The sequence below is a fragment of the Phalacrocorax carbo genome, chromosome 1 (genome assembly GCF_963921805.1).
Source record: "Phalacrocorax carbo chromosome 1, bPhaCar2.1, whole genome shotgun sequence".
Lineage (NCBI taxonomy): Eukaryota > Metazoa > Chordata > Aves > Suliformes > Phalacrocoracidae > Phalacrocorax > Phalacrocorax carbo.
Window position 1 is genome coordinate 124,702,031 of NC_087513.1, and position 16,012 is coordinate 124,718,042.

The 16,012-nt window shown below is 40.6% G+C and overlaps 1 protein-coding gene and 1 long non-coding RNA gene across 3 annotated transcripts in view; one reads left to right on the top strand and one right to left on the bottom strand.

Annotated features, from left to right (window-relative positions):
- Positions 1-295: 295 nt before the first annotated feature.
- Positions 296-5,751, top strand: LOC135317344 (uncharacterized). 2 transcript variants are annotated; one of them, XR_010376327.1, is made up of 4 exons: positions 296-832; positions 982-1,051; positions 1,577-5,361; positions 5,662-5,751. It is a non-coding gene; the product is annotated as an uncharacterized LOC135317344 (long non-coding RNA). The 2 variants fall into 2 exon arrangements; XR_010376326.1 differs by having other exon boundaries at positions 982-5,361.
- A 2,884-nt stretch (positions 5,752-8,635) lies between these two features.
- The window catches only part of LANCL3 (LanC like family member 3), a 34,059-nt gene continuing 26,682 nt past the window's right edge, over positions 8,636-16,012 (bottom strand). Inside the window, exons 2-5 of the mRNA XM_064473448.1 lie at positions 13,212-13,335; positions 11,920-12,117; positions 9,964-10,171; positions 8,636-8,795 (exon numbers count right to left, since the gene is read on the bottom strand). Of these exons, the coding sequence (XP_064329518.1) occupies positions 8,636-8,795; positions 9,964-10,171; positions 11,920-12,117; positions 13,212-13,335 (690 nt within the window). The remainder of the gene's footprint in view (positions 8,796-9,963; positions 10,172-11,919; positions 12,118-13,211; positions 13,336-16,012) is intronic.

Below are 16,012 nucleotides of genomic sequence, written 5' to 3' on the forward strand. Positions count from 1 at the left end.
CCGCCAGGGGGAGCCGCTGCCGCTTCGCCGCCGGGCCGCGGCCTCCGGCCGGGAGGAGCCCGGGAGGGCGCGGGGGTCGCCGGGGCCCCTCCGGCGGCGGCGGCCCTGGCGCGGGTGGGCTCGGCGGGGCTGCGGCTCGATCGTGACCGCGGCGGGGCTGGGGGCCCACGCGGTGCAAGGCCCCTCCGGCGGCGTGCGGGGAAGCGCCCCCTCCTCACGGCGCATTTGGCCGTAAGGTGCGTGTTGATCGTGGGGGGGGGGGGTGGGGTGGTGGAGACGATGAGAAGGAGGGGCTGCTCGGCAGGCTGGAGAAATAGCCTGAGAGAAGGAGGCAAGGGCAAAGTCCTGCACCTGGGAGAAAATAACCCCATGCAACAATAGAAGCTGAGGGATAGCTGATTAAAATGGGTTTTTGTTTCTTCTTGGAAGTCCTGGCACTCTTGGTACCTAGGCTCTGGTCTAGACTGGACCAGGTGAGTCCTGGTAACCCTCCCCTGATGCACCTGGTTCAAAGACCTCCTCACCAGGAGAATGAACCTCCTGATAGAGGTGCTCTTTTTACCACTTGTCTTTTGCTCCTTTACCACTTTGGCAGGTGGGTCTCGCCCTAGCCTGTCAGGCCTTTTCCCTCAAAGCTTCCTAGGACCCCACTGTGACACCAGCTGTTGGCCGGCATTTGCCAACCATCCCTGAGCCTTTCCCTTTCACCAGAAGGAGCCAGGAGACCACTCCGTGCCTTTCTCCCTTGCCACCGGAGCTCTGGAATAAATGTGGATATCTGTAAGGTCACCCTGGTGGTATCACTGTTGCCTGCATGGACAAGCAGCAAAAGGTAATAGCCTGAGGGCAGGAGAAGCCTTTGCAGTCTCTCCACACCATCCTGAATCTGATCACTCGGCACCAAGTCAGGTTGGCAGATGGTGCCTGTGTCCTGCACGGGGGGGGAGTCTAATCACCACCACTTCTTTCCTCTTGGTGCAGGTACTTGGTTCCTGCTCAGCTGGCTCTGATGCCCCGCAGATAGATTGTTTTTCTCCTTGCCTGTTCCCAGGTGGGTGCAGATCAGCTACAGACCTGAGAGCTACCAGGAACATGACAGGAAGGCAAGAGATGGAGTTTGAGAAGCTATTATCCTATTAATGGGATGACACCAATGGCTACTTCTGCATGTCTATTACTGTTCTTCAGTGCAACTTAGGTTGTCACCACATTTATAGAAAAAATGCCAGTAACCTTTTGTTTGGGCTGTTTCTTGAACTGCTGCATGGGCAAATCTGGAATCCCACTGCTCCCCTAATTGAGCTCAGCTGATGATGGCAAAGATAGAAACTTGCTACTGGTGGGCCTAGGTGAATTTAATGTTCTAATGCTCTTCGTGGGGAGTGGAGGGGTCTTTCTGGAAAGAGAGGAGGCCATGTGTACAGGGATTGAAGCAGGCTGAAAATAAACACCTAAGTGGGTAACTTTAATCTACAGGCTAAAAAGCAACCTGTCTTCTGTTATCTCGTGGGAAACTACCATGAGGTAGTTTTACCTGATTCCTGTGTGCAGCCTGGATTTTTTATCTGATTCTCAGATGAATGATTTTACCTTTGATAACATGGTACCACTGAAAAGCTTTTGGAGCCCAGAGTCATGATCGTGTCCAGAAGAGTTGCCAGCACTATCAAAGATAAGTATGGAAATAAGCAATCCAATGCAAAATTGTACTGTTCAAGGTTAGGCTTTTACTTAAGGCAGAATATAATCACAGCTTTAATATTCATAATATGGATATACACAGAGTTTGTCCTGCCACTATGGAGCTTAGTATTATCACTGCTTTTAAAAAGCTATAAAATCTAGTTTCTATCATAATCTACAATACAAAACTAATACAATAAACATATTCTGAAAGATCACAGTGTTTAAAACATCAGAAGAGCAGGGGTCCTGCTTTGAAATGATAAGGTGCATTTCTAAAGAATCAAATCAATCTTGATTCTATAGGGCCTGTACCATATTATGGCTGCAAATGGCTATTACACTGAGAAACCGATCTAGGGCGTGGCATGTACTCAAGAAACAAACACCATATGTTGGAATATATGAATAATCAAGCGTCACCAACACAAACTAGACATAACACCCTTTGTTAATAATGCCATTTAAATTCCCTGTACTTTTTATTGGTGTTGGCATTCATGTGTATTGCAGACATACTGAGGGAAAATGGGAATTAAACTGCTATCAAATATGACCCTGCGTATGCAAATACTCATGCTTTCCTCCTACTATATGAACAAGCCTAATTCCATGGGACTCCTGTGTGGAGGAAGGTTTGCAGGCTTGGGGCCCAGAATGATGCAGTTTTGCCTCTATTTCACACCTGTGGAAGGACCTAACCTTGTATGCCTGGAATCAAGTGGAGGTTCACCACTGACATCAGCCAGTGGTATGTCAGGCCCCTAAAATGAGCACAGGAGGCCAAAACAGTGGCAAAATTGTTAGAGGAAATCTTTCTTCTCTCATGCGAGGTCACGATAATGAAGACAGAAGCAAAGTTAAATTTCTGGTCAGAGACCCTTTCTCTTCTATATGAAGTAGAACTAAATGTTTTAATAGGAGTTGTCTTCTGTTCACTGTGGGGGTATACCCGATGTCAGGGCTTCTACATAAAATTGTCTGGGAGTATGCATGTATAGTCATGCAGTGCTGTTGCTGAATATCACTGCATTATAACATATCTTTTATTCAAATATCATTATACCACTAGGCAAAATGAGGTTTTAATTAATTTTCTGCTATTCTAGTCATTATTGCTATACTTGACCTAAATGCCTCCACCTTCCCTTTGAGTCATGCAATGAACACAGACAGGGGCCTCCCTTGTAAGTATTAAAAATAAATAATGGCCTTATGTATCTTCACGCAGATTGCTATTTATAAATTGACTTTTTTCAGAACATGATGTAAAATTTTAAATACACAGGGTGCAGGACCAACAGTGGCATCACTGGTGGTACAGATTAGTCAGGAGGTTTAACAGCTCAAAGGTAGGTCAAACAGTTGGTGCACGTTGGCTTTTTGCATCTATTTTTTTTTAACTGCCTAAGCATTGATAGTGTGCATCACTTTTATTCCATTACATGATAGGAGTAGGCAGTAGGTTCAGCTACAGACAACTCCTTCATAGGCAGCCTTTTTTTCAGCATATGATGACTTTGCTATAATGGCAATGAAGTGTTGCTCAAGGCAGCTAAAACCTGTACAGTGCACAGCGTACCACTGTCGGTGCAATAAAGCAGAATGTGCTATTTTCTAGGAAAATGCCTGTTCACATCCCTAAATTGCTGTATTGTTTCATGGGCCCTGAGCATTTTTTTGGCTTATGGCTTTGAAGTACGTTGTTCCCTCAGTAACATAATTTTTGGTAATTTTCTTATTTTTTTCCAGTTTAGCTTTCTGCTGCTTTCTACTTAGTCCAGGATATTTATGTTAACTGAAATGTCTTCTCAGAGCAATACAGACTGTGCTGTTATCCAGCAATTGCTCATCAGTGTAGCTCTTCACAGGAAGATTACTCTTTAAAATGTACAGGGCAATTCTTATTCCTGATATACTAATCTTCCTACAGATCAGAATATGCGCTCATGCCAGTGAATATTCAAGGTATGTAGATTACCGCACCTGAGGTTTACCTGGCAGACCTCAGATATACACTCTGTCCATGGATCTTATAGGTCCAAGTAACAAGGGTATATTCTCAAAATGCATGCATATGCTAAAATAGGCCACTGTTTGCATAAAACGTGCAGTATGTTGACAGATGCTGCAACTGTATCTGCAGATAATGATATAAGTATAAAAATTCGATTGCTTACGAAAGTTTCCATTTGCACGTATTGCACCTGTATGTTTCTGAATACATCTTTTTTTTTTCCACAGTATTTTAAAAACTAATCAGTATTCTTGCAGTATTCTCTACATGTCCATCTAATTATTAGAACATCAAAGTGGCATTACTTAATTTCACAGAGTAGTGAAAAGGGTGACCACTTTACTTGCATTCATTTGTGCATATTTCCTAGAACTATCTAAATGTGTATTTTGGGATGTTTAGCCATTTCAGTTGGTTTTGATTGTCTTATTGAGATACTAGAGATGTGAACATGCTCCCTAGAAAGTCTCCCTTTGTTTTATTTAATGATGTAAATCATCAGTGACAGTTGTTTTACAGTATAATGATTTTTCCGTAGCAGGTGGGAAATGGCAGAGCCAGTGAGAAGAGACCACCTGGGAGTGTAAAATAATGTAATGCAAATAAGTGGAACACCCCTCTTAAACAAAATTAATCAATCTTATTTTCAAGAACAAAAGACTGCTGCCTCAGTCTTCTGAAGTTATTCATAGGTTGGGAAAGAAAGGCAGGGAAACTGAAGGAAACAACGATGCGAACAAAGTAGATATTGAAAGCAGTGGCACAAAACTAATATATTATCATGCTAAGAAGTTGTCAGTAGCAGGAAAAAAGATGTATTTGTCAGAACTGTACTCTTGGTGAAACTTATTGCATCTGGCTCTATGAATCCTGAGATCACTAAATCTAGACGTTACAGATCTAGTTTCCTTCAAAATCATTCCATGACAGTAATCTATGGATGACCTACCAGATAGTATATAGCTCCTTAAACTGATTTGTAATCTACAGCTTTACTCACAAACGGCACCACACAAACACAGGTACATCACAAATAAGCACCAATACCCACACAGTGCATCTTCTTTGCTTTAACAGCATAATCAGAAATACTACTATATCACTTAAATTCCTATTGCCTACACTTGAGAAACGAAACACAGTCAAGAAAGTAATGCGCAAACGTGACGTAGTAACTTGTGTTTTACACTTCAAAAGAGGCTTCTCAAGTTTCTGGTAACACAGACTTTTGTCACAGCACCATGGCAGAATCTGTTCAGGAATACACTTTTTCAGTCTATTAGGGCCTGATTCGGGAGCAGGAGGAGACAGCATCCAGCTGAGAATGTCTAGCAAAGGTTGCACGATCGATGTCTCAAAGCAGTAAGGAGGGAACACAAAGGACCTTATTTTTTTATTACACTGAAAAGTGCTGACAGCTCTACTCAGGTAGCTTTCCTGTCAATGTCTTAGAAGGAACAAAGATTGCAACAGCATGTATGTAACAGCATATATAGTACAAAGGAAAAAAGCAGATAGACAATTAGGAGGAGGAAAAAGCTTAAAAAACCCTTCTCATTTAATGATTGGTAATTTCAGAAATGCCCTGGGCTGTATTTAAACCATGCTCAGAAGCTGCGATTACAGCGCATCGAGTAGCCACCTTAACCCAGCTAAGTCAGGTAAGAAAAGCCACGAAGCTCTAAGAATGAGCTCAAACGGCCATGTCTGATGAAACAGATGAATAATTATGTTCCAAGATTGTACAAGGTGTATCCCATGAGACTGGATGTTTATGTTACTGGTCTTAAGTGTCAGTAAGCAAAGTTTGCGCGCTGCCCTTCCTGAGGTCGGTGCTGAACTCGTGTAACTTGCAGAGAGAGAGGTTTGGGATCTAGATTTTGAAAACTGGGTGGTTGCATGGGTTTTCTCATTGGTGGATGGGCTAACGGTTACTCAGATAACTATATTCCTTCTCAGAGGACTAATCAAATGAGGCTTCATATGGAGAAGGGTTGCAGGGAGAGAAGATTCTTTTGCAGGTGCTGCTGAACACAGCACAGAGTGGAGCAGAGCCTCCTCCCAATGTAAATCAGAAGGAATTCATTTGACAAAGAGACACTGAGGGAAAACCACTACAAAACTGACACTGAGTTCTTAATGTATATCATCTCCTGCCATCTATGAAGAATTATGTTGAAAGGTAAATGCAAAAACAGTTGTTAGAAGTTAAGCATAATAAAATGGAGTGATTTTATTTACACCTATTATGGTAAATTTTAACACGTATGTGGTATATCTTACAATATCAGCATTCATGACTTGGTTAGGAGCTAAGTTATTGTATTGATTTATTGTGCTCTAGATTTATTGAGGTTTTGGCAAAGATTTTCTTTGAGCGCCTCCTGAGAAATAACTAACAGGAAACAAATATTGTGGCCCAGTGATAATTAAAAAGTAGGCACCGGGGACATATTACTATGCTGATATGCGTAAATTCTGTTAAGGCTTAAGTTTGGAGTTGTTTGGGGTTTTTTGACTGTGTAGTTATCAAAACAGTAGGTGTTTCTGGTTTATGTTTGCATCTCTAAATAAAATGATTGGCAATAAATGTAGGGTTGCAACGGCCTGAGTCCAGATCATGGCAAAACCTATTTCTCTGTCTTCCAGTAAGAGAGAACACAGTTACAGTAGCCATCTAAATGCTCTGGCACAAACGTCGTTACTTACATGTTTCAGCAGAGTGACTTTCCCCTGTAATAAAAATTGAGACTGAAAAGCTATTGACCACAGGGAAGAGGTGGATAGGCCAAGTTTTACCTTCCTTAAACATTTTTTTAAAAGGTTCCAGTTATGAAATACATTAGACACTTGCCTTCCAACCTGTGATTATTACACGAAGCAACTAGAGAAGAATCCTAATGGACTTAGGATCTTCACTACGACAGTTGACTTTGCTCTGATCTAACTGGAGTATTTAAACATGGCTGGGCAGAGCACATGCACGTCTCCATTGACTTTTTTGATTTAGCCTCACATGTATATACCTCCCTGTGAAATACATCCTCCTATGTGTACGCATCTCACTGCTGAGAGTAACAAGTAAGTGACATTAATGGCTTTCTTAAAAGACCTTTTATCCCACAAATAATAAACACATAACAACCGTATGTTGAATTTTAACATTTCCATGCACCAAAAAATCCCTAAATTCCTGACAAGCTGATACAGAACTGCATTGCTTTATTCATCAGTGAAATACGGTTCCTTCTATGATTAAGTAATTAATTAGAGCTGCATAGTGCAAGACAAAATAGCAGAAATCCTAATCTGCAGCTCATTAATAATGCAAGTCATCTCATTAAAATAACAGTGGCAAGAATAGGAATGGGATTACCATATTAAAATGTGGAAGGATTGCAAGACCTGGCTCCAATTCAGAGCCTGATCAAGGTCCGCTGAAGTTAAATGGGAACTTTAATCCATTAGACATTAAAAATAAAGAAACTGTAATCTCGTCCAGCTGAGAATGCAGGAAGAGAGACTGCATTGTTTGGCAGTGCATGGAAGTCAGCTTTTTCACTGTAGTTGCAATTTTTGACATACTGATCTTCCCAGTCTGTCTTTAAAGGTAATTGCATAACATTATTCCCATATAATTAAAAATAAATAAGTAGTAAATATATTTTACATACAGATATTGATTTTATAGTTTTTTTAGTAAACCTATGTTAGCATTTTCTTTAGCTTTCAAGTACCATGACATACATATAATACATATAAACCAGCATATAAGTGCAACCTTAAGCATTAGTGCAACTAGTGTTGAGCAACCCATTTACTTCTACAGCTACAAATCATTTGGGCATGTATGTTATTTTGTTAACCAGGAAAAGAAGCAATTTTGAGTTTTATCAGGTTTTTCTTAAGATCAGGATGCCATCCAAGGTTTGCATTCAGTTTGCAGGGTTTGTAGTGAACAACTCATCAAGGAAAATAGATTTTCCATTATCTGAAGTATGTAAGTTATTGTTCAGAAATGCCACTATAAGTAATTAATTTTTAAAGGAAGCTTTTGTATCACTGCGCAATACTTATCTAGCAATACTGTACCGTGAAGAAAGCATCTGCCCGCTGTATCTTTGCTATAGAACTTTTCGATCCAAGTCTTCTCCATGGCTCCACTCACCTTCCCTGTGACAGGGGAAGTATTGGCAAGAAGTGACACGGTTACTGTAGATCAGTGAGGAGACCAGCTCCTCGCCACTGACTGAGCTCTGAAAGGAAGGGTCAGATTCAGTTCTCATTTACACACATGAAACCCCACTAGCTGAAATGAACTGGTGAAACTGCAGGCTGAATATACAGCTATCTACAACTATCATTATATGCACAGAAGATGAAAGAGGTCCAAGATACGGGTATTTCTAATACATGATACTAGAACTAGTAGATGTGGTTTAGGTAAAAAATCCCAGATTTTGCCTTTGTGCAGTGTAGTGTCGTGCCTACGACGCCCACCCCAATAAGTGCATCGCTGCATGAAGACTTGTTTTTGCAGGTCTCTCTTTAAAACCTACTGGATGCATCACTGTTTCTTCTTTGCATGTCCCTGTAACTCTAGCTTGCCTTTTTTTTTCCTCCTGTGTAACCACCAAATTAAGTTTGATAATGCCCCTTTCTCTCTCAGTTGAGTAATTAGGTTTTGCTTCTTATTACAGCTAAATATCTACCACATTGGATTCAATCTCTTCCCTGACCCATTTTTTTTGACCACACACTTCCCTCCCAAAGCCCCAGTGTATTTTCTTTTTTCACCCGACTCCCAGCTACGTTAAGGCTAGCACTAGTGGTACCACTGTCTTGTTTTGTAAATAGCCTCTCTTGACAAATAAGTGAAACGGCCGGTGCCCTCTCCCGTTGCCACCAGGATGTGGCCCTGGAGGGTGTTACTCTCTAGACAAAGACGCTGAAGAGAGGAAACTCGGCTTGGTTGGGTTGCAGCAAGTCAGTCAGGAAACACACAGTTCCCGAGAAGCCTTCATACAGACTATATACACTTTCTAATGCCCGGGAGCCAGCCTTAAATTCTTCTGTAAATAAGAACTCTGCAAACCTAAAAAACATAAAAAAAAAAAAGTAAGTTTATTATTATTTGGTGTCCCTGTATGTCTACTTACTTGTTTGAAAGCATAATTTTAGTAATATTCAGTGGTTAAAAAAAGTAGAATCTTCATTATTTAACCCTATGTGGAAATTTTACACTCTCTGATTTCCACGATAAACTGAAGTCCATGAGATCTAGAAAAGCCAAACCTTTGTGATCTGTAAATGTGTTATGCTTTTTTGAGAGCTATAAACTTTTTCTGGTGTCTATGAGACATATTATTAAACAAATACTTTTTAATAACTTCTATCTCAGTTGTTATTTCAGCAGGATGCAAGCAATGTTTCACGTCGATGCAACGAATTCTGTAATGCTGAAATAACTGCACAAATAGCATGTCCTCACTTAAAAGCAAACGGCTGAAAATAAGTCACCCTACTTACTATACCACTTCCCCTCATTATTCTATGCTGCAGGGAAAACAGTAACAAAAAATTAATACTATCTTTTTAAACACGTATAGTAAATTACAGAAATAAAATTAAAGATAACTGCAGCACTGTGACAGAATTTTCAGTGGGATATACTTGCTTGCATCAGGACAAAATAGAATTAAACCCACTAGCTAAGCCGAATCGTACAATGTCGAACTGGCTAATGCTGGGAATGATAAACTAAAAAACAGTAAAATAACAGCAAAGAAGGTTATTTATATATACTTTATATATATTTATATATACTTATTTTCCATGTTTAGTGGTAAGGGATAGTGTTAAATGCTCTAAAGATCAGAACAAATCAATATAACAAACAGCATCACATTTTACTCTGCTCGTGGACTTGGGTACGCCACTTGGCTGTTCTGACCCCATGTCAGGATGAGACCTGGATGCGGGCCGTTCCTCCCCATCTGCCCCGGTTCCCTGCGAAGGAGTGTGGGCTCACAGGCAGGGAGGGAGCGAGCCCGGGAGAACCTGATGCTTCTCCGACCACAGGCAGCCTGGATGCAGGACTGCAGGGCTCCCCGCAGAGCGTGCCTGCCCCACAGCTCACAGGCAGAATTGCACCTGAGGTTTAAATACTCAGGTTACATCAGAGGGTGGTGATCACAGACTCTGAGCAGCTTTATAAGTGTTCTTGAAACTTCCCGGTATTCCCAAAAGGCAGGAACGCTAACCTTTGCGCCCTGTAAATGTATTTTGAGTTTCCGGTGAGCCTATACAGCAGCAGGAACACATAAGCGCTACCAGCCACTCCGTGACATATTCCAGGTCCCTTCTTCAACAGGCCTTTCTGCCAAGTTAGCTCTCCACAGCGGATGCAAGTGTCCAGATATTGAGGCTTCTTGGAAACCAAGTAAGCTTTGGCAAACAGGTATGCAATGCCTGGGAAAACAGCAGTGAGATTGTCTTTTGTGATAAGTAGGCCAAGGGTTTCGTAGAACACATAAGAACATAAAGATTAATACACCACTAAAAAAACCGCGGTCTTGTGCTCTGCACATGTCAGCGTTACACATCTATATGCTACATGTGGAGGGGGGAGTACCTGGTATGATAAGAAGCATACAGTAAGATGTACTTATCCAGTTCCTGTGACAACACCACTTTCCATCTTTTCAATGCATTATTGAATTTCAGGGTTTACTCTAACATTTCTAGTCTCTCACCAATTTAAAACAGTAGTCACATTTTTGCCTTTAAAACAGTAAACTCTCAGCACTGTCTTCTACTGGTTTCAAATCCCCATTCACCTCACCTATTTATGCTGACGGAAACACGAGGATGGGCAAGATAATTTCTTACACTGGCAACAGATACAATTTTTACTGAATGAGAAAAATAAATTTGCCTTTTTTTTCCAGTGGGGCCCATGCTGCTTTATTCTAGTTATAAACAGTTATGCATACTAACATCTGTTAAAAAAAAAAAAAAAGCTATTTGGCTTATCTTTAGCGGGGATTCAAATAAATTAATCCTAATCTTCAACAGAGCACTGCACAGCTCCATTCATGGTAACCTTAAAACAATGCATTTGACACATAACCAAATCAAGCACCTAAGGAAATGTTTAGAGTAGCTCACTTGTGGTCTGAATATAATGATACACTGAAGTAACTGAAGAATGTTTTTGTAAACTACGTGTGCGTTGTTACCCAAGACCAGTGATGGATAAAGAATTTTCTGCGGAAGAACAACAGCAATTAATGCTTTTACATGTCTCTAAATGTTTCCTAAAGTAACTTCTTTATGCCGGCAAAAAGGGGTGCTAATTATAATGTACTCTTTGTAATTTAAATAGAGCACCTTTAAAAGCAATGCCCCAATGTTCATGGACATTCTTTAATAAAAGTAAGTTTTTCTGTTACCTTCTAGGTTCATGCTGCCAAGCCAGTATGACTAGTTAGCAACAAAATTCTGCCTGAGGGTAAAAAAGCAATTTCAATATACACCATTACTTGCCAAAATTGCTAATGTATAGGATCAGATTCTGAACTGATGGGCATCAGCCCTACCTCATGAACCCAAACTAAGGACTGATTCTCTTCCCTTTGAAAAGCAGTTTTATATGGGTGACTCTCAGAAAAAATGCCCCTTGCTAGTACAAACTCCCCTTCACATGAAAATACTTTGGTCAAATTTATGCATTGTCCATGTGATAAGTACAGCTTGAACTTTGATTCTGATGGGGGTGGGAGGAAGCTATTCTGAAAGCCTTCCCAAAACTCACAGATGTGTCTGTGTCTGTGTTCTATCACATACTATTTCTTTGTCCAGCCATATGCTGCCTTTTGACTCAGCTGTACCATTCTTTGATGTCTTGTCACAAAAGGGAGGAAGCACGGAAAACATACAGTTCAGGATCACCCAAATTCTTTCAGCCGTGATCACCCATGCTTTTAAGACAGAAAATACACCTACCCTTCCAGCTGTTAAAAAATAAATAAACCACTCAATAATAAATAAAACACTCTTAACTGGAAAAAAAAGTGCCTGAATAGTTTGCTTGTATCTCATAAAACATCAAAAGCAGTGAAATTGAAGCTGGGATTATCTTGTACTTGGAATCACCTAACGTGGGAAAAGCAATGTGATCGGCATCTGGCTACTCAAAGGATCAATGGGAAAAGAACCTGGAGCTCCATGACACCAGTGTACAAGCTCATTCTCCCGCTCGATTGTCTCTCCCAGCTCAGGAGGCCAGTTGCTGTTCTGTTCTTGGTCCATAAGAAAATCAACGCTCTGCCACACAAGCTCCTGATCTGCTGGCTGCAGGTACTCATAATAGGAAAGCAACATCTGAAGGATTGATGAAAGCCCATGTGCTGCACCTGTAAAGAACAGAAACAGTCAAATTAGAGGATAGGTTTAGACCCTACCTCCATTGCACGGCAATTTTCCCTTGGGACTGATTTCCTTGTCAAGTGCAAGGCTCTTTCATCTTCTTTATGCATATTACAATAGTGCTTGGGATAAAAGCATTCTAGGTGCATGACACAATGATTTGTTACTACTGCTGTCTCTTCCAGTTCCCTTAGCTATGCAAAAATATAGATGAACTTTTTCTGCTCTCACTGTGATATGACTGAACCTCAGTGCATTAAGTTAAACTGAACCTAAACCAAATACTGATTCAGGTTGTTCTTCTTGACACGCTATTGAATCTGGAGCATTATTCTTAACTCTTCGTTGAACACAAATTGAAACTGGACCATAAATGGTATTCCCAGTTACTGACTGACAGTGTCAGTCACCTAAAACCTGAATTTCAGTGCAAGAATTGTCGATACCTGCCAGGGACTGTGGAGCGGCACCACGCAGTGACTTCACCCTCTGCTCCCCTGCCACAGAGCTCAATAACATCTGCAAACCAATCTCATGATTTCTGCAGTGATATTGTGCCTTGAGGACTCCCACTAGGGACCTGCTCAATGACCTTTCACCACTGCGTTGGATGAGGGGCGGCTAAGCTGCTCACAATGGGTAGGAGCTGACCATAAGCTTGAGTTGCACTGCTATGGCCAAAACACGCTCTGCAAGTCCCTATGTGGCAACAGCAGCTAACAAATAACATCCCCTGAGAGTTGTCTCTGGTAATCTTCTCCACACAGGCATGGGCACCTCGCTGCCTCCATCTGGGAAGGGCAGATTTACCAGCGCAGAAAGGAGGAGAGGGAATGAAGCTGCTGCCTGCTGCTCCCCTGGTGCAGCCCAGGCACCTCCTGCGCTCCCCAGCATGAGGCAGCATCGGTCCTTCCCTCCAGCTCCTCAGTCCCACTTAGTGGTTTTAGGAGGCTGGATGGTCCCAACTCAAGTCGGAAGAAATCCCACACTGTAGGTTTTATATATTTCATTTCTGAAGTGTCTACTGGCTCAGCATCTACACACAGCATCACTTTCAGAGCTGTTGGCATGTTTTACTCACCAAGATACTCTGTTCCATAGTAGGAATACATGAGTGGGAATGGTTTCCTCTTCTTCACTGCGTACTGCTTTCCTGATTCTAGTATGGCCAGGCAAATTGATTTTATTTGTGCTGGGGTCAGCACCTAAACAGAAACATCAAAACAAACACCAAGTCTATTACAATAATTTTCTTTTTTAGACATTTTTCAGGACTCTGCTATCTTGCTGGCACACAAGACAAAGTACTGCCTTTAATCTTATCAACATGCTGCAATATACAACCTTATGAAGAGTTCCTTACATAAACCAGCACATTTACATAATGTTTCTAAAAAAACAGAGTTTCATCCCATCTCAGGAAAGTGATTGTCAAATCTTTAGCTGCACAGATGAGGTGAAAAGAGGTTCACTAAGAGCTCCTGCTTTTCCATCCCAGAGATCCATCAGCCTGATGGAAGCTGACAACAAGCACCAGGAAGCTGCAGAACAACAGCCTCCAGAAAGGGGGAGGAGACATTGGAAATCAAAGGAAAACAGACCTACAGAAGAAGTAAATGTTACAGGCTTTATTGGGACATACTGAGCTAGACAGATTTTTCTGACAATATCAAAAAGAGGAAGCAAGGAAGAGGTTACTGCATTTTACTGAAAATCAATACCACATATATTGGTTCAGAAACACCTTAGTAAAAGAATCAGGCCTTCTTACTTCAAGAAAATGCTAAGAAAAGTGAAGTGCAAGACAGGTTTCTATGAAGAGAGACTAGCTATGTTTATGGAACTTTATCACCATGAACAGGTCAACACTGCCTTTAATGCAATCCTAAGAAATGACTAATACCTTCCTTGTAGTGGTGTCAAAAGTAAGATTGACAGATTATACATTTCACCAGACATGAACTTTTTCAAGTTACTGACCTAAAGCATTCAGTGAGGAATCAGTTCTACAGGTTTTGACTACAGCTCTAATGATACGCAATTCACCCCAACCATCAGCGATTTCCTCTGCGTCGGCCACACCTGTACGTCACTGACCAATACCTAGGTCATTAAAATAATTCAGTTGAAGTCGTGTTTTGGCTTTCGGGGAAAGCCTGTATGGCAGCTGTACTTTGCAAAGAAAAATAATTAAACTTATGAAAAGAGAGCTGAGAGAAAAAAGGCAATATGAGGCAGAAAAAAGGCTGTAGAAATACCCTTAACAGGACAAACAGTAATCCTAAAACTAATTGGAAGATCGTGTCTTTAAAATGTTTCTGAACACATTTGGGTTTGCTATAATTTGTATTATCATAGGATTTACAATTCTTCAAGTTTAAAAAATACTGTTAGCTTTAAGTATGGAGGCAACATCTGTTATCAACTACATTCATTTGACATGTAAACGATGCTACGGATAATTAATGTCACTTAGAACATGACTGAAAACTAATGGCTGAAAAAATCTTGGTTGTCTATCTTACCTTGCTCCCTGATAACAAGGCATTTTATTACAGCTGCTCCAAATGACTATGATATTTGTACAACCTGGAGAACAGTCTACTTCTGATCTTAATTATTGTTCTTTAGTGTTACTGCAGTAGAAGTAAATAAGCCGTTAACATCTGGAGTCTTCACTAATTTCCAGTCATTTTTAAATGAATTGTTATAGCTTCACTGAATTTAAAGAAATGGTTTAAATCCTAAGCAAATGAGGATATCGGAGACGCAGTGAGACACACTGCGTTCTCTCCAGAGCTCTCACTTCACTGTCCTGCAGTTCGGGACCTAGTCCTCCAAATCCTATACTTTGTAAAAGGATTAGTAAGTAAGGTAACCCTTTAAAGATAAATGGGAAGGATAAGCTCTCCTAGTTGTAATTCTGGAACGCAAAGGCACGCTGATTAGAAAAATCATAATCAGTTCATTTTCTGTATGCAGTAGTTCCTTTACTTAATAAATCAATTGGCTTTCAATACAAACCATGTTTTGCTAAGCATATTTTTATGTTCAGCGTGTTTAATTTTAAAATTGAATTGACTATTTTAAAATGCTGATTGTGTATTTAAAATGGATTTAAACTTCTACCCAAATCCAGCCTTGCACAATGCTGCAGAAGTATCAGCTAGCAAGAAATGCATTGTTCACCATTTTCTAATACAAAGTAAGCGTAAAAAGTCAAACACTTAAGGACTATGATTACTTAAGTGTACAGATAGTATACTCTTTCGGCTGGCATAATGAAATATGCTGCTGAAAATCACCTCTTTTTCAGAATGCAAAAAAGCCCACATGCAAAATCAGATGAAAAATTAGTATTTAAAATTATTATTACAAAGGATGGTAGAGATCAACCCATCTTGACCCACTTCCACATTACCAAAGAAAATGGAAAAGAAGATAACCTGGTTATCTTGAAAACAAACTTCTCTCTGGCCACTGAGACTAACCTGCACGCTTAAGGCAGGTAGGAGATGTGTCCTAACTAATAGCTAAATAGACAATTTTTGTGCTGACTCCAGATATCTCTTACCAAGTGTTTCCATCCAGTCATTGTAGGGCTGCTGCCTGTTTTCAAAACTCTTAAATATGAAGGATTTGAATTTGATCCTTATTTCAGGAAATGGTTGGCTGGAACAGAGACCCTCACTTACCATCATTAGTGGCCTTCCAAAGGTTGAATGATCAGAGATCACATTAAAGATCTCCATCAGCTTGCTACATTTTATTTCAACCAAATCCATGTTAAAACCTTCTCCGATTTCTTTCACCTTGCCAAGAAATAAAATCTGTGGCTAGTCTCTGGATGCTCCCTCACAACATCTTTAATAAAACAGTTAA